The sequence below is a fragment of the Antechinus flavipes genome, chromosome 6, assembly GCF_016432865.1.
Source record: "Antechinus flavipes isolate AdamAnt ecotype Samford, QLD, Australia chromosome 6, AdamAnt_v2, whole genome shotgun sequence".
Classification (NCBI taxonomy): Eukaryota; Metazoa; Chordata; class Mammalia; order Dasyuromorphia; family Dasyuridae; genus Antechinus; species Antechinus flavipes.
In genome coordinates this window covers 157,368,131-157,395,219 of record NC_067403.1, presented here as the reverse complement: position 1 = coordinate 157,395,219, position 27,089 = coordinate 157,368,131, and the positions used below count along the sequence as shown (strand labels likewise).

At 35.2% G+C, this 27,089-nt stretch overlaps 1 protein-coding gene and 1 pseudogene across 4 annotated transcripts in view; one reads left to right on the top strand and one right to left on the bottom strand.

The window, feature by feature from the left end:
• Positions 1–6,693: 6,693 nt before the first annotated feature.
• MAPK10 (mitogen-activated protein kinase 10) overlaps positions 6,694–27,089 on the bottom strand; it is a 174,204-nt gene continuing 153,808 nt past the window's right edge. For 3 of the 4 annotated variants that reach the window (XM_051967699.1, XM_051967698.1, XM_051967697.1), the window contains one exon: positions 6,694–15,209. In XM_051967699.1, coding sequence (XP_051823659.1) covers positions 15,067–15,209 — 143 coding nt within the window. In that variant the 3' untranslated portion in view covers positions 6,694–15,066. Of the gene's footprint in view, positions 15,215–27,089 lie in introns of all 4 variants that reach the window. The other variant, XM_051967700.1, reaches the window with a different exon arrangement.
• Positions 24,182–26,859, top strand: LOC127540600 (60S ribosomal protein L35-like; annotated as a pseudogene).

Genomic DNA, 27,089 nt, shown 5'->3' with positions numbered 1-27,089 from the left:
AAATCATATGGTTCTTCAAGTGCAGCAGAAAAGGAAATGAGTAATATCTCTTCTTTAATGCCATTTTCACTGATAAAATACTAGTTTCTGATGTTGAACTACTTTAAAGGGTTTTAACAGCAAGAACTTTCTTTGGGGGGGGGTCATTAATAATTATGAATCAGCACTTGTAAGAGCTGCTAGGTTGCATCCTCACAGAGCATGATGGTTGTTGGTACTGGTTGCTGGCTGAAAGCTTTATTATTTCTACAGCTCTACATTGTCTCCATCAGCATCTGCTTGGATACAGTGGCCAAGGTCATAATGATCTAACTTGCCAGACACATTCTGCCTTCCATCTCTCTTCAGTATGCCTTGCTGCTTCAGCTAGACTGTCTTACTTACCCAATACGTTAAATTGATTGGTGTTTGATAACTGGCCCCTTTTCCAAAGGAGTTGCCGCCCCAATTCTTGGCTATGAGGGCTGATCTACAAGACCAGTTGTCTGAAAAGTGTTACCAGTTCAATGTGGAGGCTAGTATGGAAGCAAATCTGGTGACTTGGGGGACACTGCTATTTCCATGGTTCAGGGTCCTGGGTTGTCTCCATCTGGATATGAAGAAATATAAGGATCAAAGTAATGATAGTCATCTGATTTGCCTCAGAGAGCTAGGCTGAAAGCAGGACCAGTGGCATAGGAAGGGTTGCCATTCCCAAGGCTCCTGAGCCCACTCCACAAAATAGATTATCAGAATCATCCCAAGTAAAAGGAATTCTGCTACAGAGAGCCACATTAGCCGCACTGGACCACTTCCTCAACAATGAAGCAGTCTTCAATTATTTGTCAGGTTATTGTTTGAACTTCTCTTGCTACCTCCTCAATTCTTTAGTGGTAAAAGGTAAAAGAGAGTAAGTAGTTACTCTCTTTGGAAGAAATCATATTCAAAGGAGAATTGTAGAATGAGCTCTGGGCTTTCTTACTGCCAGTCAGAGTTCCCAAGTTTCATCATATTTCATGTTCTCAGTTGGCTCTGATCTCAGCATGTTGCATCAAAATCTCTTGGTTAGAGATTATACTTCCCACAAGCAGTCTTTGGGTGGCCACCAAAGTGGCCTATCCCCAGTAGTACAGCCCATTTTAATTACATTATTACAGGATCCATTAGTTTCTTCTCAGTTCTCTTGTACACGCTTTAAAAATTGAAGACTCTTTTCCTAGATATTGAATGTTCTGGGACAATTTATTTTCATTTTTATTATGCTAGTAGTCCAACATCGGCAGAATGGTCAATAAGAACCAAGGAATCCTGGAACTGACATTTTCTTCACCCTCCCTGACAGTCTTCTCCAACATTCTCTGCACAAATTGTTCTGCAATAGTATCCTGATGATTTATTTTGATTTCTTCCAAGGAGGAAACAGAGGGTAAGTGGGCTTTCACAACCAAAGAACTGAGGAGGTGGCAAGAGAAGTTCAGACAACAACCTGACAAATCACTGGAGACTGTCCAGCAGAGCCAACGTGGCTCTCCACAGAAGAATTCATCTATTTACTTTTGGCTTACCCACCAAATCCACCCCCTTCCTAAAAGTCCAAACAGGAGCATGATCTAAAAAAAAAAAATCTTTACCACCATCTTGGTGACAGCTTGCTTCCCTTTTAGGGAAAGAAGGAACCTGAACTCTGGTAGGAGGCGGAGGTGGGATGGAGAATTCTGGTATATAATGATCCTATTACTAACTTCCTTTCTGTTTCATCCTTCAAAGTTGAAACTTATTGTTTCTATTTCTTCCTTAACACTACCTTCCTTCTTAAACTCCCGACTCTTCCTATCATTGCCTATTTCTTTACTGAATTTATTGAGAAGTAAATTCTGTGTGTGTGTCTCTGTGTTCACGTGGTTTCTGTTTCACTGTTTGTTCTCCATGTTCATATACTCTTATTCTATATTCTGACTTTAAGAAATTCTGAGTGTCATTTTTTTCTTATGCCTTTCTTCCCCAGTGTATTCCTTTTTCCTGTCACTTTTATTTCATCTTTTAGTACCACAAAAACAGAATAAATCTATTCTGTTATTTAACTCTTTCAATAGCTCTCGACATTGAAGTTCTGAAGCTTAAAGTTATTTCTTCTTCCCCATTATTAGAATGTGAATACTTCAGACAGCCCCTTTCAAATGACACATTTCTCTTAACTACTGTGTTTATATTTTATAATTTCTAAGCATCTCTGTTTTTTCATAAGGAATGATAATAAGTCCTCTGTTTCATTTAATGTACTATACTAATATTCTCAATTTTACAAGATAAGAAACTCAGAATATTATATTCCAAGATTTCCCTTTTTAAAACATGATGATTGTCAAGTTTTGTGTGATTCAATCAGATTTCTTGGTATATGAATCTTTTATTTCTGATTACTTGAAGTGTTTTTTATTTGACCTGAGAACTCTGGTTGTTTAGCTACAATATTCCTGGGAGTTTTCATTTTGAGGGTTTCTCTTGGAATGTGATCAGTAGATTCTATTTTTTATTTTGCCCTTTAGTCTGTGCAGTTTTCATTTATAATTTCATTAAGTATGGTATACAGGCTAATTATTTTTGGTCATGATCTTTAGGAAGTCTGATAATTCTTAAATTACATTCCTTGAGATATTTTTCCTGGTCAGCTGTTTTTGAGATTTAGAAAGATAGATAGATAGATAGACAGATAGATATAGATATTACAATTTTTTCTTTTCTTTTTCCTAACCTTTTTCTTTTATTCTCATATATCAAGTGCAAACAAATGACTAAAGAACAGAATTTAGAATCAGGAAAATCTGAATTCAAATTCTACCTCAAACATTTACTTAGCTGTAACTTTGGGAAAGTAATTTAATCTCTGACTGCTACAGTTTTCTCATCTATAAAATGGAGTTGTTGTGAAGACCATATGAAATAACATAAAGTACTTTGCAAACTTTAAAGCATTATGTAACTACTATGTATTACTTTTTATGTTTGCTTGTCTCATGGAATCATTAATTCCCTTTCATTTAAAGACAATCCATCTTCCGGTTAAGATGGCGGAGAAGAGGCTCACAGCTGCGTAAGCTCCACGCTTTCTCTCACTATCCATTTCACTACAAGCCTCTGAATTAATGCTTGACTGAAAAAAAACCCACAAATAGTTACAAAGAGAAGCCATCCTTGAGATTTTCCAATAAAGGTCTGTCTTTACTGGAGGGCTGGGACGGTTTTAGATCGGGCGCAGGCTGAGGGCAGCGGCAGTGAGAGCACGGGAGCAGACTGGAGAGGGGGTGGGGAGTGATCGCAGCCGTCTCTGCGGGGAGAGCTTCGCTACAGGACTGGATACTTTGCTCTGGCAGCAAGTCAGCAGCCCAGCAGAGAAGCTAAAAACACCGGGGCTGAAGAATACAACCCCAAACAGCTGGAGTCTCTCTATATTATTCATTTCATTTAAAATATTTTTTATCTCTTGTTTCATTTATTCCAGTACTCTTATGGTGCTTTTAACATAAATGACAGAATATTTTCTCAGATTCTATTTGCATTTGTCATGGAATTAGTATCTTCTTTAATTGGACTCGGGTATTTCTGGATATGTCATATTTCTCTTGGTTGATTTTTTCTGTTTACTCATCTCTAGTTTTAGTTCCTGAAATAGGACTGGACAGAAGAGCTGTCTTCACCCCTTTTTGTTCTTTCTTGGTCCCTATTTAATCCTAACTTCAATTACCTGAGCTCTTGTTCAGTCTTACTTTTCTTCTGATATGACAGCTCTCATGTGGGTATATTTTAGGTCCCATTGGATTATAAAGGTTCAGAACTCTTGTCACCTTCAATTTCCTTTGACTTGTTTTAGATTTTAGGTTTTAGATTATAGTGCTATAGGCTTCCTGTCCCTTAATTTATTTATCTTTAAATAAGAATGTGGAGTTAATTAGAGAATTTTGAAGATAACATCCAGGAGAGTTTCCTGAGATTTCTAGAATTTATTTTATATTTTTAGGCTGAGATACTAGATATTCTACAGCTTTTGGGTGTCTCCTTTACCAAACAAGAGCATCGTTAAGATTAAACAAGTTTTTTACATAGAAGAATGTATTAATGACAGAGTTCGCTCAATACATGTTTATTGATTATAACAATGATGATATCTAAAATTTGTGATTTTTTCCCTTCAAATCAATTATTTCATTCATATTAGAATTTTCAGTATGGAAAATGCTTCCACTTATACAGAATAACGTATCAGTGAGACAACATCAAAGTGTTGTATAGATGCCAGCTATTATTTATTATTAGCTAGCTATTTAAAATAGTCTGGGTAAGGAGGGAGAGAGGAAAGAAAAGACTTCTGGGCTTTCAGTGTTTACATGACTGTCCTGAGTTGAGTATTCTTTGACTCCTGGTCTGGGCCCACAGTCATATGACTGAGAGTTTCCAGTCAGGAGCTTGCTTGAATCCATTCTTCCTCCCCCAAGGTACTGGTCAACCATGGTCTACATTAGCACTCGTTTTTATATTATAGCAAGTCCCCTTTCCTATTGTTTGAAGATTTTTGGCTCTCTTTTTTTTTTAATCCTGAGATGGATAAAGAAAAGTACTGTAATATGACTTAGGATATCTTGATCATTATTCAATCTAGTGGAATTCTAGGTCATTGATAAAATACATATGTAAGAGCTAGAATCCTTGCCCAGAAGTCTTTTCTTTCCTCTCTCCCTCCTCACCCAGACTATTTTAAATAGCTAGCTAATAATAAATAATAGCTGGCATCTATACAACACTTTGATGTTGTCTCACTGATACATTATTCTGTATAAGTGGAAGCATTTTCCATACTGAAAATTCTAATATGAATGAAATAATTGATTTGAAGGGAAAAAATCACAAATTTTAGATATCATCATTGTTATAATCAATAAACATGTATTGAGCGAACTCTGTCATTAATACATTCTTCTATGTAAAAAACTTGTTTAATCTTAACGATGCTCTTGTTTGGAAAAGGAGACACCCAAAAGCTGTAGAATATCTAGTATCTCAGCCTAAAAATATAAAATAAATTCTAGAAATCTCAGGAAACTCTTCTGGATGTTATCTTCAAAATTCTCTAATTAACTCCACATTCTTATTTAAAGATAAATAAATTAAGGGACAGGTAGTCTAAGCATCTTTTCAAAGATCATATTAAGTTGCAAGCAGCAAATTTTTAACTATCTCTCTGTTCATCCATCTATGTATCTATCTATCTATCTATCTATCATCTGAATGTCTATCCATCCATCTGTGTATCTATATATCATCTGTTTTGTCTATCCATCTATGATCTATCTATTATCTATCCATCCATCTATGTATCTATTTATCATATGTTTGTCTATCTATCCATCATCCATCCATGTATCTATTTATGCATCTATCATCTGTCTATTTATCTATCTACCTTGTTACAACTTAGGTCTTGAAACTTTAAATCTAATGGTCTTTCTACTACATTACAGTGATTCACGCTAAATCTGGGCTGTACCATAGTTAATACTATCGGTAATGATAAACAAATGACTACCCTGTTTAATGATATTTAAGCCCTGCTCTCACTTCAAAGGCAACATGAGAGTAGTGGTAGGAAAGCTTAGGTTCAAGGCCTACTTCTGGCATCTTAGACCAGGACACAGAGCAGGTACTCACCTGCTTTGGTAAGAAGGATTGGGGAGTAGTTCTTTAACTGGATATTTCTTATGAAATCTCAGGTTCCACCCTGACTTCTATCGGTAACTTATACATCAAGGTGAAGAGAAGGTAGTGGCAAAATACAGAGGAATATTGGACTAATAACCCCCTGACCACACCCCCCTTTCTTGTTCCCTTCCCCCCTTTTAATCAGTATAATGAGTTTATAAGTAGTATAAAAGGGGCATGAAATAAGATTGCAAAGGGAAACCTGGAAGTCATGTACAAGCCACCCCAAAGATCAAAAGAGCATAATTACTAATTATATTATATATTAACCAAAAGTCACATACTGCTAATATGTGCTGAATCAAGGGAAGTCGTCCTGGTGCTATCGTCAAGGTTTCTGGTCCTATAATATATAAATCCTGACACATTCCAGACTCTCTAGTTTCAGGCCGGCAAAACAGCAAAGAGGTGCTAATGACCTTGTGGTGTGAAGTTTTATTGATAACTTTGAGGTTATTTGGATGTTCATGAACAATTGGTGTTTGCCCCTCCCAAAAAAAACTATAAAAATGAGACCTCAAAAGCCTGCTCCCAGACCTCTTCTATATCCATGGGGTCCACTGAGTCCAGTGCTCTTTCAACTCTAATCCATGTTTATTTTGAATGATAATCTGTCTCTCTCCCTCCTCACCCACTTCTCCATGCTTTCCACCTTCTTTCAACACTTTATCCCCTATTCTCAAGCTTCATCTGCTTTTCTATCCCCCCTGGCTTTTTGCTGCTTGTCTCTATTTGGTACTATTTGCCTAGATTACTGCCCAATTTCCTGCTACCAGTCATGGTCTTTCATGGAGTGTCTACCCCCATTTCATAATTTAAGAAGTTATCAATTCATCTGATTTCATATTAGTCATTGAAATCAATGCCTCCACCCAACCCCAAACTAAAATTCAGCTTACTTTCCAGCACTTAAATTCCTCTGACCAGCAGAGGATGCAAATAAGTATAGAAACAAACTTCAAATGATGGAGTAATGGAAATATCCATAATGTTTATTTGCAATTATAGAAATTATTTCATTATCTAGAGGGTCATGGCAAACATTCGAGGGTCTGATGAATGTGTTGAAAATGTGAACATGCTTATATTCCTAGAAAAAAGAAAAAAATTGAAAATGGTAGATTTCTTGGAATTATATGTCATTGTTTTAAAAAGAATTACTGAGGATCTACTTATTCCATTTACATTACTGATTCAAATAAGTGATAAAATAATGAATGAAATGCAAATGCTTCCTTTTAACATATACTTTCCAAAGATAAAGTCTATAAACTTAGTTCTAAATTTCTAGCTTGGAAAAACTAAAGACTGATCAACAATAAATCACTCTTGTATTCCTTGTCATTTGGATCACTGAATGGAAAAAAATTGTAACCACAACTTTTGACAGCAACATCTCCTCTCTTTCTCTTTCTTGCTCTAGTATAGAGAGGTTTTTAGAATTAGGATGGAGCCAAGAACATGGGCATCTCTATACATTGCAATTCCCTAAAAGAGGCAACAGGGTTATGATGTAGTGAATAGGGGAGCTGTGTTCAGGGTCAGGATACATAGATAGGTAGGTAGATAGATACATGATAGATAGATAGATAGATAGATAGATAGATAGATAGATAGATAGATAGATAGATAGATAGAAAAAATTTATTAAGTGCTTACTTTGTGCCAGGATAACCTGGGTGCAAGTCTTGCTTCTGATATATACTGGTTATGGTCAAGTCACTACCTCTCAGTTTCACAGGAAACTTTCTGAGACCATAAGTTGTACAATAGCTAAAGATTTGCATGGCTAATGGGGAATTTCTTGTCCAAGAGCTCCCTATATTAAGTCACAAATCTGGACAAAATGAAATTCTAAAATACAACTCAATCAGTAGCTATTTAGTGAGATATTTTTAAACTAGCTTTTCTGCACTATTTTCCACTGTCAATTTCTGCAGTCACCATTCTAGAAAATAAACTAAATAATAAATGATAGCAATTAATAGAAATAATAGAGGCCTCCCTCTTATTAGCTTTTATTAAGAATGGAACCTATTATTAAGGGAAAAAAGTTTAAGAGATGAGTAATTTTTAAATTTAAAAAAAGACACTAAATAAAGAGAAGTAAGAATTTTAGAGCTAGAGGTCATTTAGGTCAATCGCTTCATTCCTCTAGGGAATGAACTGACTCAATATTGTGAAATCACTTGTCACAGGTTACAGTAAGTTGAGGAATAGAATCATATCTGATTTTCAAGTCATTTCTCTTTCTGCTAAACAATTGCTAATGTTATTTGTTGAGTTGAACACTGTGGTTAATTGAAGGGATTATAAAATAAAGAACTTGTCTCAAATGGTACATAAAGATCATGAACCACAGGCCTTATAAATTATACAACCTATAATTAGGCAATTCTAGTATATGAAAAGTCAGCTTTACTGAACAAATAAATTAAGTGTTTAATCACTTTCCAAAATAATTCAGTTCCCTCTGATTATTAAATTAGATTTATTTGTTTAAAACTGATTTACATACAATTTTTCAGGAATGCATTTTTGTGCCAAGTAAAGTATACTTATATTAGGCTAAACTTTATTTCAAGAAGAGTTCTATTTCTATAGTTGTTCCCCCAGTTCTGGGGTGCCCAAGCAGTCATTGTTCACCTGATTTATTAAATAGCCCTCAGAGAGCACCACACAGTCAGACAATATCTAGGCTAAATTTTCACCACCTGTGGAAAGGGAGTTCATAAGATCATAGAGGCAGACATAAGTGTGGACCTAGAAATGATGTCAAATATTTCACCCAGTGCACTCATTTAGTGTGACTGGGGTTCCTGGAATGGCTTGCCCAGGATCACACAGGTGTCAGAGGCAGGATTAGAAACTAGGTACTTGTGTGGCCCCAACGTGTGTGCTTCACCCATTGCACCATGTCAACCACCACTGGTCCATGTCTCCAACTCTTCACAGCTTTGTTACTTTTCCTGGGATTTTCAATTGCCTTAAGGCAATAGAATATGGACTAAGAAAATAAGTTGTTCTTGAGAAAAGAACTCACTTTCAATAAGTAAAGAAAAAAGCAAAACTGAATGTGAAAGCTAATCCACCAGGTTTGCCAAAATAGTGATTGTTTTGTTTTTGTTTTAGTCTAAGAAATAACTGGAACCTCCTACTAAAAGGACCTGTGACCTTGTCAGAAAGTCATAGAATTATACTTATTTGTAAATACTTTTGGGGAGCACAGGTGGGAATATTTGGAAAACTATGGCTTTTCATGCTTGTGACTGTACATATTACTTTTGTTATCTCCTCTTTTTTAAAACAATGTAAATCATTCTGGTAGTTAATCATTGCTAAGATCCTAATTGATGAAAACTAACACTATTCCACCCACCTAACACCTTTCTTTTTCATTAAAAGTTGCACTTTCCTTTTCTTAGGACTGATTTTATATATTACTCCATGTTATCTTCCTGTCAGAAACGAGAAGGGAATTCTACTCATTATGCACTTACATAACCAGAATATATTCTGAAATAAAGGTCCCATTTATGCAATTGGATGTTTTGGGTGACTTCTCCTGAAGGCCAGAGAAAGATGTAAATTATGGGAATTGTAGTCTCAGATGGTAATATGCTTTCCCTACCCTGGAAGTGGATGAGACTATCCCAGTCTTGGAACAAGACTACATCAGAAAAGGTTCTTCGAGGATCACAGCATGATGTGGGATGGGGGAAGGAGGGAGGGGGGGAGCGGAGGAGGAAAGGCTCAGGAGAGAGGGGGCTCTGAATAGAATCTGTATCAAGACAACAATGAAATGCAGAGAGGGCTTGAAATTCCTCAGCTTGTTGCCGAGCCCACTCAAAGTATTATGAGACTGGGACTGAACTATTTCCCTGAGAGACTGAAGACAACAAGGGACAGTGCTTTTCATTCACATCTCTCCCTGTTCCTCCACCTCCCCAACCTGGTGATTAGCACTCCAAACTTTGGAGTTTCTCTGTTCTTTAAAATTATGACACTTCATAGTTTTATTTCAAGGGCAACACATTTTCAAAGACCCAAACCAAACAGAAAGTTATAAACAGCCTTAAAGAACAGAGCTTGGTCCACCCCCACAGCACTGGATCTCTGGAACAAGCTCTGACCACAGTGGACCTCTCCACTGCCTATCCACTTTCTGAGTTCCCCTCCACACGGAGATCTGCTGCTGCTGCTGGCCTAGTCAAAAAGTCCCTGAGAGGCTGTGCCCCATCCTGGCTCAGACAGATAGTTTCACCCCCTCTTAGCATAGGAAGAAAATGCCATCTGTCTGGGGCTTCAGTGTGCATGAGGCATTTTAGTTCTCCATTTTATCCCTTACGTCTTTATCCTATTAAAAATTATTGAGGATCTCTCCAAAGAGTTTCTGTTTATCTAGGTATTTATAGGTATTTACCATATTGGAAATAAAAATTATTTTTGAATTTGTAGACCTTCTAAAAGGGTTTCAGAGATCCCCAGGATTCTCTAGACCATACTTTGAGAACCACTGCCTTATGTGCTAAGGATATCAGTCAAAATCTGGGTTACATTAAAAAAAAAAAAACTATCATATTTAAATGTCACAATCTCTCAACAGTGAACGGCATCTATTTCTCTAAGATCCTGTTCACATGTTTAAAGCCCTTTCCCCCTGCTGAGCCATCCATTCATCTTGTTCCCAGTCTTCATTTTTCTCCTGGGAACCTTGACAGGCACAATTCAAATATCCCATACTGGTCACTAAAATGAAATAAAGCAACCAGTTTCAGAGCTAGTACAACATGAAAAAACATAGGAAAAAGACAAAAGTCTTCACAGGGAAAGTCCAGCAAGCTTTTGGTTTTGGTTTTGATGTCAGGAAAGCAAATTCCTCTTGACTTTTACCCCAAAATACATAGCTGAAGAAACCAAAGTGCCAAGTGTTCCTCCTGTACTACTCACAGATATTCAAAACATAAACACAGAATGTAAAAAGGGGTTAAATCTTTCACCAACATGAATTTCTTTTCCCTCCATGCTAACAGTAGTTGAGAGCTTGCAATGATGCTGAGTATATATTCCCCTCCCATTTCCAATGTTGACCTAGCACTTTGAAATTAATGTGTTTAAAATATTTTCCCCTCAACAACATCACATGAGAGTTCTCAAACATTATTAGTGTACTTCTAAGTCCAATTATATGACATTACAGGCAGGTTCAAGTTGGGTCTTGTAATAATATGGACATGGAAAGGTGGAAATTTCATTACTATTAAGATATACTGACCGTAAGTCCCATATACTTAGTAGGTTAAATATACAGTATTCTATATGTAAATTGAGGACTTCCATTTGACCATTATTGGCCAAGGAAATAAGCCTAGGTTACACTAGGTTAGATTGCCAGTTATCTGGCTTGGCTCCAAAAGAAAGAACATATTCTTACATTTTAATTACAAGAAAGAAAACCAATACAGCTATTTACATTGTAAATCTCTTCCAGAGAGCATTTCACCTGTTTCATGGAATGACATCAGTGGACAATGTTGGGCTACCAGAAATAAAAAATACCAGAAAAAAAGGAAGTTTCTTTTTTTTAGAACCCATGTAACTGAAATAAAAAGGCCCCCGCTAGTGTGTACAGTTTGAATTGCTTCTTGGAATAGAGAAAAATGTCCTTTTCAAAAATAGCATTCCTATCACAAAGTTCCGCTCCTTTAAGATTTAAACTTCTATTTGTTTCTTAAGGGGTTAAAAAGACAGTTCTTAACTGTGTTTAGTATAAATAACCCAGTTGTTATAATTAATATTTAAATTGACCCCACATAATAAAATAAAGTACTTACAACCAGGTTTTTCCTGACAGGCCAAAATAGCATCATGCATTTCATATACACAGGGATATTTTCTGAGTTATCAGATATAAAGATGGCATTCATAATCCCAGCTAACATTTTTCTACTTACGACATAACATATGGACTAAATATTCAAATAAACAGCCTAGTTTACATCTGCTCATTCTTTGCCTTATTGGGGTTGGCCACATCTTGTTCACACAGTGAAAAATATCTTGACACGTTCAGCCATCAGATTCTTGAATGTGCAGGATTAATAAATATTATGAGCTCATTTTTCTACAATGGGAAATTGTGATTCAAGGCCAAAGATTGACCTCATCAGTATTAGCACAATGCTACACATAGTACATGAGCATAACATACCCAAAAAGTTGCTAAAGCAGTGGATTTATCTGACAATCTTTAATCTAATAAATTTAACTCTTCCCTATGACTTTACATCCTTTCCCCTCCCAGGAAGTATTGACAATATTTTAAATAAGACTCCACTTCTTAATTCTTGAAACAAATTCCTCTAAAGGCACTTGAAGAAGGCTGTTTTTTTTTTTCTTCATTGTGCCAGCTGTAGGCTCAAAGGCTACACCTTCACCACAGCCATGACCTTCTTCTCTGGTATACATTCAGGTGGTCTGATATCATTAGGACCAACAAGTGTGTTGAGAATACAAGAACAGCTTCCTTTTGAAATAATGGGGAAATGACGCTTCTTAGGTAAAATAGCAGAGCATTTGGTAAAGTATGAAATAGACTATTTTCTCATAAATCTCTGAACAACAATAAATTACATCTTGGTGATACTGAAATAGACCAAAGCAAATGGTAGTCAAGTGGGAGAGAAGGAATATTTCTAATTCTGTTGTTGCCACATCTTTTAACCTGAATTAACTAATAGAATTCAAAGAAAGGCAGGGGTAATCCAATAGTTGCCATCAGTCTCACAAACACTTCAATTCCAGTACATTATTTTGTTTCCACAGGTCTAGAGGCAAGCAGCTTCATCTAAGCAGTAGAAACATCATTGGCACCAGGGGAATAGGGAGCACTAGCAGAGGAAAAGGCAGACTCCTGTTCTACCTTGCTTTAACCTGAGTGAAAAATCATCATTACTTTTGTACTCTCAGGAGAGACGACTATATTGTGTAAAGAAGGTTAACGCTTCCCTGAGTGGTCCAGTGTGAATTGCCTATGGTTGTCTCTGGAGACTCACTTCCCCCCTTCCCAAAGCTGCTTGCAGTCTTCACATTGGATCTTATGAAAGAAAAGTGAAGGTAAGATAATCAAGATGGGCAAATCATAGGTATTAAATACAGAAATGAGTTAGAAAGAAGGAGAGACAGAGGAAGGAATAGAGGAAAGAAAACAGGAAATTATAGAGTTGAGTAGATGGAATGCAAGAGGGAATCTCTCAGAACATTTAATGTACTAACACAGAATGACAGTAGCAGAAGCTTGAGATCATTTTGAATCTGCAGGAGTGGTTGAAGCCTAGTCATTTCTTCTTAAATACCATGTCAGGCCCCATTGGCAATTGCTTTCAAGGGCAAGGACTCCCCTGTTGACTATTGCTTAAGAAAAATGATAGCTTCCTTATCCCTATTTGTTTTTAAGGCAGTTTTGTGGATTTTCTCATTTCCTATCGTTTTTCCATTTCTTAAAATGATTGCTTTTGGAAATCACCCTAAATAAGCTGTCTTTTGGTTATTCTAAAAGGTTATAACTTCCTACAGTGAAATATCACCACACAAATGAGCACCAAAACAGCCAAAGTGCAGAGTAACTGTGGTGATTACCTTAACTATATGAATAAAAAGGAAAAACTGTAACTGGTCCCTATTATTGCTAAGAAATCCTCACTGTTATTGCCTTCATGACATTCAGTACACTTTGCAGAGTCCCTCTAAATACTTTTACAAATGTAAGGTGATGTTGCTTAAACATTGACATTGATACTCCATGGCTTTTAAAAGGGACTTGTATTGCTATAACTATTTTGCAGCTGTAATTTCTTTGCTAAGTTACCGCAGACAAGTTTATCTTTATTATCAAAATTCAAAACCAGCTGTGCCTTTCAATATTAGGTTGATAAGTCAAGATTATAAAAACTGTTGGGGGAAAAAAAAGGAGTGGGAGGAGGGAATCACCAAACAGCTCATGGAGAATCACTTACATTTTTGTGGGCGTTATCATACATGTATCTGCAGGGTCGTGCTACATTTCTCAGATTTCACCTCAATTTGTCATTCTCAAAGGGACAAGGATTACTTGTTGTTTTTGTTAAAAATAGAAATCCTGGTTTCTTACATCACTGACTGGAGATGGACGGCAGCTTATTTGTGGATAACAAAATAGAAAAGATCTGAAGTAGTTAAGAAAAGGATCAGTGCTGGCAAATGTGATCTTCCTACAATGAACTGCCACGAAGACCCATCTTTTTTTCATGGACAGAGTGTTGCTGCCAACACTTATGCACTGATGATCCCAATTCAGCAGCAGCTTCCTGACACACACACACACAAGTCAGTAAATATTAACCACTAGAAAATGTCCCCTCATTCGTCCTAGTTAAGAGGCTCAGACCCTGGGATGTAGACCTATCCCCTACAGGAGGAAGACCTTGCTTCCCTCCATGGTGCTTATACACCTTTCCAGCCTGGTCCATTTACACACTTCCATGACATTGTTTCCCCTATAAAACATCATCACATATATCCTCTCTACAAAATGGTATGCAGGTAACATTTTAATCAGCTCAAATTTGGATGCTACATTATCTTCAAGTATCTTTGAGTGCTCACTCACAATTTTTGTCCCTTTTACAAAGCTTCTTATAAGACATACAACTTTAATTAACAAACTAAACAGCTTATATGCTGGCAAGATATTACAGATGGGTTTATGTCATAGTAAGAGTTCACATGAAATGGACCACTGAGTTACACAGGATGTACTGTATCTGGACAGCACTAAAGACACTATATCATTTCTATGTAAATGTCGTGCTGTTGTGTATAGAGACACATGTGGATCTGTATCTACATCCATCTGACTAGGCCAAAAGGAGCAGGTAGATGCAAGACAGAGACACATGCAGGGGCCACTGCACACCTTGCCATGCCAGTGAAAGGGTGGGCGCAGGTTGCTGGTTTGGTAGCCATTCATGTATACTTTATGGGAAAAGCTTTTTAACTCTGTGTGTGTTTGTGTGTGTGTGCATGTGTGTGTGTTTTGTTTTCTGCAGTAAGCATCACTGGAAGAAGAAGAAGAATAAGAAGAAGAAGAAGCAGGGCAATTATAAGTTAAATATACACTTGGACTGAGTTGCAATACATAACTCTGCAGAAGAAGCAAGCTGAAAGATTGGATTCAATTTTAGATTTTGTTCTCTTCCTTCCCATTTTCTCTTAATTATCACATCCCACACACGGTTGTGCATCTTTTCAGTTTCCTCATCTTCTGAAGAACGCTGGGTTTCGCAGGCAGGCGGCTAGTCACCTGCAACAACCAAGTGGTCCTGCCGAGGTCTCCAAGCTACTGTCAGTGTCGGATGCCAGGGTCTGGTCAGTGGACATGGAGGAGATGTCGTTGACAGAAGAGGATGGAGGGAGGCTCTCGCTGCTGTTCACTGCTGCACCTGTGCTAAGAAAATGAACACAAACATGACTAAATCTGGAATCTCAAGTATCCTCAGCCCAAAGACATTTTTTGTTGGCCAAGACTCAAGGATGCATGCTACTGTATACAAGGGGAAAAACATTCTCCAGTGAGGAATGAGTATTTAATGTAATGATTGCTAATAAAATTAAAAAATATTTTTACCAGATTTTTTATTACATTGAAGTAGGATATTGTAATGGGCTAAATAGTAATTGGACCATACTCTATTAATATATATGCTTGGAGAAAGAATGGCCCCCACCCACTCTTTGTGCAAGTCCTGATGTGTTGTATAGGAAATGATGATTTTGGTGGGTGGAGGAGAGGGGCGGAGAGAGAAGCAGAAAGAGAGACTGCTGGCTGGCGTCTTGTTGCAGCTGCTCACATTGCTAATCCCCCTTCACCTCAAAAAGAATAAAGACTGAAGATTTTCCCTTAACCTGAATTCCTGACTCCAGCTGATTTCATAATATGTGGTCATCACAGGATATCTCTCCCAAACTAATGCAAACCAGCGTCAGGTCTGTAATTTATGATCTGAGAGGTGATTTGCTTAAGGTCATGCAACTATCATATTAGAAGTAGAACTTGAACTTAGGTTTTGCTCATTTCCTGAATTCTCTATTCATTCTACCACAATGCATCTCTGAAATAATAATAGATCACATTTCTAGACCATTTTAAGATACAGCAATTGATTCAAACTTTCCACCTCCACAAGAATACTAAAATCTGTCAAATCAAGCTTGGAAGTCTTTAGAAATCTCAAAATTAACCCCAAAATTTTGAGGGAGAAACAAGCATTTTTCCAAGTTCCTATTTGTTTCATCTCAATTAGATCTAAAACTTTCTTTAAAGTTTTACTTTCCTAAATCCTGAGCATTTGACCTATGCCATTCTGATAAAGAATGGACTTGTATTGTCCTCCTTTAAATGGAAAGAGCTTAAACATATGTTCTTACCACTGGGGAATCAAAATTGAGTTCTATTTTTAAGACTTTTTTTTTAACCATCTAGAACACCTTCATATATCTTTCATTGCTATCTAATTGGGGGATTCATGTCCACTCATACTGTATTGGTGCAATCTTCCTCTAATTCTTTCCCTCCCACCAACTCAGATCAAAGTCTTGAAAACCAAAGTTGAACCTCTTCTAGGGCTAATTTAGGTTTTTACTCTCTTTCCAATACTGCTATATGTTAAGTTTTGAATCTCTATGATTCTAAATCATGTTCAAATTCATTTTCAGAACTAAATTTCTTTTTTCCTCCATTGGGTCTCTCCTTTACATATTAGCATTTTTCTTATACATCTCAAATTCACTGAAAACTTTACTTTTCACTGACCAGAACTGAAATGTCAAGGTTTACAGATAGTTTCTCATTGTTCCAAGTAAAATGCTTTTGTTTTCTTACTTGAAAAATTTGAATTGCAGGGTCTTTTTAATTCTGTTCAAGTGATTTTGCTTTCAATTTACCTAGACAATTACACTCTATTAAATCTTTCAGAGACAATGAAGGTAATAAGATACTGTCCCTAAAATAAAATTGTTTATTCGCTAATTAGTTACTATTTTAATAGTCTTTTTCTTTCTGATTTGAGAAATCTTTCTGATATTCATATAGGAAAAAATGACCTTTTTTGGTTTTACTTTGCTTTTAGAATCAGTGGAGAACAATTTTTAAACTCATTCAGTTCATTGGCTGAACATTTTCTAGTCAGTACAATTGCCTTCAACTATACTAAAGTAATAAAATTTTTCACTCTTGATGATAAAGAAAGAGTGATAGAGGGGTCTAAGTCATTTTGGTATTTAAATTCCATGAAGTGCTGACTTGTAGCAAACCTAACTATCCATTAGGTATTTCAGCACATTTAAAGCACAGCTTTATCATATTTTGGAAATACATATTAAGCAAATTACACTTTGTTCACAAAATTTGGTTTTTCTTTTACTTTTAAATGCCATAAATTTCTTCATTTGGAAAAGGAATCCCTCCTCTCTCTCTCTCTCTCTCTCTTTCTATTTTCAATTTGGTTAGAATTAGAATATAGAAGGTGAGACTATCTGCTTTGGAAGCTTTCAGGAAAAAAAAATTTCCTGCAAAAACAAAACAAAACAAACAAACAAAAAAAACTTCCCACTCTTTTCACCCTTCTTCCTTGGTTGATCAGATAACAGAAAAAAGGTCAGCTGGATTTACCAGGATACAGAATACATCAAAATTAAACTGTTTAGACTGCCTATTATCTCCTAAGTCTCAAGACATAAGATCTTTTATCAGAGTCCTAGAATTTCTTTTTAGAGGGAATTTCTAAGGAAAGGAAAACATCTAAGCAAGATTATGGTAGCTTTGTTGTTTTCCCATCTGGTCCAGATTATCTACAGCCTAGACTGTGTATATCCACTGACCACTATCTCTAATACCCATATAACAAAAGTACAGACGGTAGGATTTACTACGCAATAAACATTATCAAAGGATCTAGGTTATCCTCTGGCTAGATCAGCAACCTTTGGCTGCCATAGATTCTTACTGCAAGGAGAGCTATCAAGAAGTCTCTTTTAGGTCTTGGTATAAGTATTTTGCCTCAAGATAGGCTTAAGTTTATATATTCAATCATGCAATCATTAGCCATTAACTCAATCAAGTGACTTCTGTTAATTTCACTTGGGAAGCATTTTCCTTGACATCAAGGAGCATGAAGTTTGTGCTACTTCTGGTGTTTACCTGACAAAAAAAGTCTCCCTCCTATTGGGGTACAAGATTCTTGCATCAGAACACTCTTGTGTTCTATTTTTCTCAAAAGAAATCTTGAAAAGTAGGTGTGGCTGCCTAAATAATTGGTATCAACCTTGGTCAATGATTTATAACTAAGACAATCCCTAGAAAAGAAATGTGCTTCCTGTAAATAAACCTATAAACAATAAAATCCCCCCTCTTTTAAAATTTTTTACATATGTTTTACTCATGTCCTTCAGGGAAAATGACTCTTACTGCTCAGTGAGTTGGAGGACACTGAATACCTTGAGAGGTTATTAACATAGGTAAATATTTTACTTTATGTACACTCTAGCTATCCCAAAGGGAATCATAGTCATCTCATCTCTAACATTAAATTGTCAGGAAATTATTTCAACCAAGGGCAGAGGTATATCCATAAACAAGAGTCTGATGACTGTGGGTCAAAGATAGGAGGACAAACTGAAAGCAAAACCAGTTTTGTTTAGCATGCTAAAGTAGCTACTCTCAATAAATAGCAGCTTCAGATTTCTGGTTTACAATATTGGTTTTAATAACCCTTTAGACTTCTTTGGAGTAATCTAGCCTATCATTATCATTCTGTGACAAATAAGAATATTTAGGTAAAGCATTTTACAGGAAAAGGAGAAGTTGACAGAAAAAGAAAATAAGCCAAGGGAGTAAAGGGCATTATTTGGAATGTAGCTGACAGGATTTATCATAAGAAAACATCCATGTTCAACTACAGGAGACAAGGAGAAGTAACCAATACTTTAAAGTTCTTTTAGTCAAAACTTCAAGATCACCTATCCATAGACAACATAGTAGATAGTACTGTGTGCTTTAACATGTCCTTGTATAGTTTGTTATATTTTAGTTCTCTTTCAATAGGAATAGGGATTTTCTAATATAAAGCATATTGCAAAATAATTGTTACCTATTTTCTCTTCAATAATATTATTCCCATATGTTCCCACTTATAAAAAAGACACGCATATCCTATAATATAAGGCTATATAACCAAAATGGGTAAAATAAAAGACAGAACACTTTCTATTTGTATACTTTTGTCTAGACAGATTTGCCCACATAGCATGCTTGGCTACCAGGAATTCTATATTTTAAATTTAGCACTATTATTGATTTACCAACTGGCTTTGAGAAATCCTCATTCTATTTATCTATAAAACGAACTCCATGGAATACAGAAATATAAATATTTGTCAATAACTTTGAGAAGCTTAAGGAAATGATTAACAAAAACATGGTATTGTGATTGTAGTTATTAACTTATAGAAAATGGAATGGGAACATTTATTAGAAGTATTTAAGTTCATAAAAAGAAGCAATGATCCATTTGTTTTGGTTGCAGTAGATTTAAGGACTTATAAGGGATTCTCAAAAGAGCCAGACCAGAAAGTAATTCAAGAGTTCTTTATTTGGCACATTTAACTCATACAAATGAAGGCAAAAGAATTGAAAAAATCTCTAGGAGTAAAATCACAGAAGTAAGGGGAAAAAGATGACAAGAGAAGGCTATAACTATTATGAGAGTAGGAAATGTTGCTCCATTGTATTGACATTCCTAATTTCATTTTATTCTCCTTTGACATATGGGAAAGTTGGGTTTTAAGTTTTTTTTTTAACAAGTCAGCACAGTGATCTCCCAAAACAGGGTCTAAGAATACATAGCTCCATATCCATAAGACAGCCCAGCCAAGAAACATTTGAGGATCATGAGGTATATAGAGAAGTATGGTGTCCTTCTGAGACAAGTATAAAATTTCTAGCAAATACAACCCTTTCTGAAAACTTCCAGACACTAATGAGACAGCTCTTTGGGGGAAAAGCTATATAAGCAAAGTTCCATATGAGGGAGAAAGTGACAGGTAGGAGGATGATAGTACATCTATAGAATAGAGGTATACTGTAGCAACAATTGCTAGGCACTCCAAAACAGGTTTCTGGACCATCACAACAATCACATGGAAGAAAGGGAAGGGAGGAAACAGAGGGAGAAGAGGATGAGGATGATGAATAAAAAGAGAGACACAGAGAATTAGAGCAATTCTTTCAGGACAACTTGGTTTATCTAGGTCTCTTGCTGAGGTCTTTGAGGCTCAATTTCCCTGAAGGAAAAGTGCATTGCATAGTTGAGGTCATGTTGCTTGCATACCTCTCATTCTCCTTCTTCCATAATGTTTTACAAATGAAGATGAATGCTAAATTGGTATTGTTTTTGGTTGCAATGTTCTAATATTCGGTCAGGATATTATGTATTTGGTAACTAAGACAGTTTTTAAAGTCCTTTTGATCTCCTTGTTGCTGAGACTAATTTTTTTGAGTTGATATCTTATACAGTTGGTTGATGTAAGTATGTGCAGTGATTTCTTACTTTATTCTTCTAACCTGGAACTGATTTTTACCTTGCTTTAATTAAGTTCACTTAACACTAATTCCAATGATCCATAAACTACCCACAAAAAATGGGTTCTGAAATAAATGTCATTAACCAATTGAACTCTATAAAGATAAAGCTAATTTCACTTTTTGATATGACTTTTGTTTTGTTTTTTTTAATATGTTCACTCGGTGCTTTCTGACTCTTCTTGAGAAAATAATCATTATGTACAGGCCTACATCTTCTAAAGCCTTTGGGCTCTTCAATTTCTCTATTACAAACTGTATTTTCTAATATGATTTACTATGCCTTCCCACGTTCCTGCCTTTGGTCTTGAAGTCACCAAGGAAATAGCCTGTCTACTTAGTTTGGAGGATTGGAGAATTTCTTTCCTTTATCCTCTATAGATGTTGTACATAATCTCATAATTATCTTCAAAATGGCCTGGTTTTTTTTTTAAACATTTGTCATCTTCAGAACAAGGCAAGATGACCAAATACCCCATATTTCTTGTTGTATTTCTTGTTGCCACATGAAAACCAAATCTATCCATTTATTTCTTTTTGCCCAAGAGTGTTTGTTTTGTCCTTCTATTTAGCAGCAAATTATGTCCTGATATAATTTATAAAAAGAAATTCAATAGGCATGTATCTGAATTTGATCTAATATGTGATTCTTAGTACTATCTACATTCCTTTTATCATATTCTGCCCTTATGACTGAAGAAATCAGAAGGAAAAAGAAAGAAAGAAGGGGGCAAAGAGGGAGACAAGAAGGAAGAAAGAAAGAGAGAGGGGGGGGAGGGAAGGAAAGAAGGAAGAAAGGAAAGTGGGAAGGAGGAAAGGAAGGAAGGTGGGAAGAAAAGAAAAGAAAAGAAAAAAAAGAAAAAAAAATCACCTAATTGTAAACCTTCTTCTGAGAAGCCTCTTTTTATTAGGTTGATTTCTGAACAGTAAAGATATTCCATCAGTGGGTCTATACTTTTCCCCCATTTTGTTAGAAGTTTTTCCCATTTATTAGAACTCTCCATAGTCTGCACACAGCTGTCACAGTTTTCACAACCCTATGATTATCTCCATATCATAATCAGACATCAAAATAGAATTTCTGTTGAAGTCCATTTAAAATGTGTCAACACAAGATTTTTAAAAACTGTTTTTAATAAAAACAATAATAAAGATTAGTACAGGTAACTATTCTGGCTTAATATTTATTCATATTTATATTAACAAACTATAGTAACACCATTTTCAGTCATTAAATCTCTGTTTCAGGTACCTTTAAATCCATCAGGATTCTTTGTCCATTCTCATTCATTTTATTTATATAATTAATGTATATGCCATTCTTCCTCTTAAGTGGTTTTTTCCTTATTCAAACTCTTTCATAAAAATTTTTCCAGATTTCTTTGTATTTCTTTTATGTAATCTCATTGCATTATAGTGGTTCATTATACAAATATGATACTATTGAATTTTTCCTCTGTTCTTGAATAGACCCATGTCCAGTTTTGTATAATTACATGATATTATTTTTAAAATCATATTGAGGTGTTTTTCTTTTTCTTAAAGTTATGACACTATGAAAATCACTGAACAAACAAAATTTTTGATGAATAATGTTTAGGGTTTATTCCCATTAAGTATTTTTGCAACTTCTGTTGAATACTTCTAGAATGTTAGAGGTAATATAATACAGTGGAAAGAGTCCTAGCTTGGCTTTATTGGCAGACAATTTTTTTAAAAGGGCAATTTTCAAAGGAAAGTTTTTCAGAATAATTTTTAAATGGTAATAATCCAAGACATTTGGCCCTAAATTTTCTATTTAGTGTTTTCTAATTTCTAATTTCATTGGTTTTCTCTACAGATAACATTTCATACACTGAATTCCTGGAATCATTTCTCAAGAAATATTTCATGTAAACTCTTTATTTGTATTTTTTATTTTGTGGAGATGTAAAAAACTTATCCAGACTAGCTTGCCTTTACACCCTACCTGATACTGACATAAAAATATTGTTATATGGTTTGTCCTCTGCTGAATTTTATTGCTTTGCTATATGTTTATAAGCAAATATTTAATGTCACCATATATGTAATTATTTACTATATTTTAACACATGGAAAAAGTCATTGGTGAATTTTCATTATAGAATATTATTTGCTGTGACAGCACACATATATTGTTTGCATTGGTATTTTAATATTGATGTTAGAACACATGCAATTTCAATAAAAAGTGAAAACTGACATAGTTTGTCATAGACAAATCAATTTACAACTGAAAATCATAGAGATTTATTAATATTACATATAGGCAGAAGACCTTAAGAATGAATACATTTTAAGTATATTACATAGAAAATTTAAAGACTCAGGATATTCTGCAAATAAATCCATTAATATTAAGGAAGATGAGACAACTCACAGAGTTTTTCTAGTCATACTTGAACTTATAAAACTGATCGAATAAAACTTTCTCTCTATATATAGAATATAAATTGAATAATCTCTCTCTCTGTATATATATATATATATATATAAACTCTATGACTATACTCTCAAAAGTCAATCTCCTAACAGTCATTAACCTAAGATTTTCTATCAGAGAAATGCTCTTAAAACTTTCTCTGAAAAGTCAGGAATTGATGAGGATCAGAATTCCATTCGTTACACTTTGAACACATTCCACATAAACCTTCCTCTTGCCTCATTCTACCAGGAAATCACCAAATAGATACCTCAAAACCCAGTCTAAAAGATTGCAGAGCTTCAGTGATGTTTGATATTAACTGATACCTCTTGGCTCTCTTGTCTTTGAAGCCTCTGCCTACTCTACATGGATTATTAAAATGTTCAAGTCAGATCAAGTCAAGGGGGATTAATTAAGTGTTTACTATATGAGAGGCAATATTCCAAGTAGGGGGATACAAAGAAATGTAAAACCAGTCCTTGATCTCAAGGAGCTCAAAATCTAATTTACCAGCTTTTTACTTGCAGTGTCCTGCTAGAATTTTGAAAAGGTTGCAATTGGTGTCAATCAGTGTTGACATTCCAGGTAATATTGGAAAGTATTTATCACTCATAACAGTGGTCCTAAAGAACAATAGAAAGATATGAATGTGGGTAGATTAAGAGAGTTTAAAGAAAAGAAATAAATGCACACTGTCATGAATTAAAGATTTACTAAATGACAGCTTGACAGTTAATGGTTTTCATTGTTGGACTTTTATAGTAGTTATTATCATAGTCCTAGTCTCAGAAAGACTATTTAGACAGATTTTAAGCCTGAATCCATGCGTTAAAGCAACTTGACAGCACTCTTTATAAAGGCCAATGGAAAAAGTAAATTGAAGACATAAATAACCTGGAAACATTTATGTATCTTGATGAAATCGAACTCTCTGGTAAAACATTACAAGAACATGAGGAGAGATTAATTAAAGTATTGTATTGACTGGAGGAAGCTAATCTAAAGCTATATATTTATAAGTGCCAATTCTGTAGATTTTTTGTTAAGTATGAGACATATATATTATATATCCTATTCCAACAAGATGAAAGCATGGATCCAGAAAAAGTGTAAATACTTCTTATTCTTACAAACTTTTGTTTTGGAACTTCATATGGTGTAACTCTCAGTTGAGAAAACAGCTGAACGGAGCCTACCAATAAGCCAAAATTTCAATACAGAATTTCTCTGGCAGAAAAAAAAAGATGCTATAATTCAAAAGTACAATATTAAACTATTCAATAAGGAGGTGAGTTCTGTTGAGAAGTCTTTGCATTAAAAGGACTAACAAATTAGCTGAGAGATAGAAACTAATGTTGGTGAGAACCTGCAAAATTTAGCAGTTTACAAAATAGCACAAGTGAATAGAAGCGATTTTATAAGGACTATTCAATACAACCATTTATTGCCCAGAGGAGAGTTAGTTGAAACTTTCAATAAGTGAGTGAAGAAAAATGATAGACTTTTACCTGAGGGCTAAGCAAAAGAGACTGTCCCTTGGTTGTATAGTGCATTCTCCATTGATGGAGACTATTTGACCCATTATGAGACAAGAAGCATGGACCAAGAAGGAACCCACTTTTCTTGCCCAGAACTGCTACCCTAGATTCAGAGAAGACAGATACACAAAGGATAAACCTTGCTCCTTTGGTTAGCCCAGATGTGGACAAACAAATCTATAATGATCCTGATGATGAGCCCTTATCACATACTAGCTCAGATGTAAGAATGAAGATATTAGCCAGTGATATGAAAACTAAATACATTAGGCAATCACTAGGCTAATTTATGTTACAGTGAACCTGACAAATATTCATGTATCTAAACAACAGTATTAGAAATTGCCCATGTGAAGTATGCTTTGTGTACAACTACATATTTATCACAGCATATATTAATTGTTTGAGCACACTTGTTTTTATTTCACAGTTATGTTCAGTTGACTATATTTTATATTTTGTGCTATGTACATACTACAGCAATATCTGTTCATCCTTTTGCTCATTTTGGAGGTAAACATTAATATCAATAGGTAAATTATAATAATAACTAGCATTTATTTAGTACTTTAAAATTTACAAGACATTTTACACATATTTGGTCTTCACAACAACCTTGTGAAGTAGGTGCTATTATTATCCCAATTTTACATATCAAGAAACTGAGGCTGAGAAGTATTAATTTCCCAGGGTCACACAACTATGTGTCTGAGACAAACCACTATATATATGTGGATATTTAAATGATACATATGCATAAATGTATAATTATTGATCACATTATTGTTATAGCTAACTAGCTATTTTTTGCTTTACTGTTCATGATTTATTGTTGTGTACTATAGATATGCATATATTTGTCTATGCATAAAGCAGTTACAACAAAGCATTTTCCCCATAAAATTCACTCCCACAAATTTAGCAAAGCTGATAGAAAAACTCACTTCCTAGATGGCAAGACAGTGTCTCAGCTACCAGGACAATTCACTGCTGGGTTGGAACCCAAAGGTCATTCCGTAAATCCTCTTGCTTTCTAAGGACTGAGGTGATAGAGAAGGGAGTATAATCCATGGTATGGGGGAAATGTTTTATAATTTCTGTTACTGTGATATATTTTCAGTAAATATACATTTGTAAAAAAAAAAAATGATATTTATTCATTAAATGAAGATGAGGCATTAATCACTAGGTCAGTCTTCAGATATTACCAAGTACCAATCAGATGATAATGAAGAAATAACAAGCAAATGATATTGGGTAAAACACTGGAATGATAGATTGAGCCAACAGCATTAGAAAGATACCCTCAGTCACTCATGGTTACTCTCAAAACCCAGAGTAACCTGCTCTGGTTACCCAATTTTCAGGTGGAATTCAGAGGAATAAGGTGTTCTTGAAAGTTTAAATAGACTACACTAAGTCAAAAGTTTTCTGAATTCAATGATTAGGTAAGAGATTTCAGAGATTTCCTCAACAGAGTAATTCTTAGAAGGAATAGCACTACCCATATAACTTCTAGAGATAGAGGAACCAGAGTAACATCATGGGAGATAAAATAGCTGGACCTTGCCAAGCCTGCCAACTATTCACATGAATTACTTAGGATGAGTAAAAGGTGAATAAGAATAATTTTTCAGCAGATCTTCACCTTCTAGAAAAGTCTAACAAGGAATTTGATGAATTTATATTCCTGCATTTGTTCAAATGGTTCTGTAAGTCCTTTGCATCTTATGCATTTTTTGTGGTGGGTGAAAAATGGCTGGTACCTAAATTGTACATTGAGGATTTGAAGGGAAATTGGGAGCTTATTACCCATATTTAGGAAAACTTAGATAGGACCTGGGCAATTAATTGGATGGAGAGATGGCCCTGAATTTGAACACATAGTTACTCAGGAATACAGTTTCAGTGGTTGAAGCTTCTTTTATCTACTTTGTAGCATCATGGAAGTGACAAAAGAATTTTCATTTTACTTATTAAAATTAATTATAAATTTGATCAATTCTGATCAGATTGAACTATATAGAAAAGGGCTCTTTCCCCTTGAAGCCAATCAGTGGTGACATTCTGTATCTGTGATCATGGTAAAAATCAAGGCCAGGGAGATTCATGGGAAGAAAAAGGAGGAGCTACTCAAACAGATGATTTAAAGGTGGAACTTTCTCAATTGAGAGTGGCCAATGTCACTGGAGAAACTGCAGCCAAACTATCTAAGATCTGAGTCATCAGAAAATCTATTGCCTGAGTCCTGACTGTCATCAACCTTACACAGAAAGAGAACCTCAAAAAACTCTATAAGAACAAGAAATATAACCCCTGGATCTTCAGCCAAAAAGACCTGTGCCATGTGCCACAAGCTTTATAAGCACGACGAAAGCCTGAAGACCAAAAAGCAGCAGAGGAAGGAACACCTGTAACCTCTTCAGAAATTTGCTGTTAAGGTACTCAATAAAAAGACAAATTGTTTTTAAAAATATAGAAAAAGGAATACATTTTATACCAAGGAGTATACTACTCATAAAAGTTTCTGAGCTGAAAATTCATAATTATGCTAAAAAAAATCCATTGTCTTCTGAAGAAATACATTACTTAAATTATTTTAAAATGTTATTCCATTTCAATGAATTTGATTAAGAAAGTACAATAAAAAGAGTGTGAACAAAAAAAAGGAGCAAATGTCCTGTATTAAGTGAGGAATTTC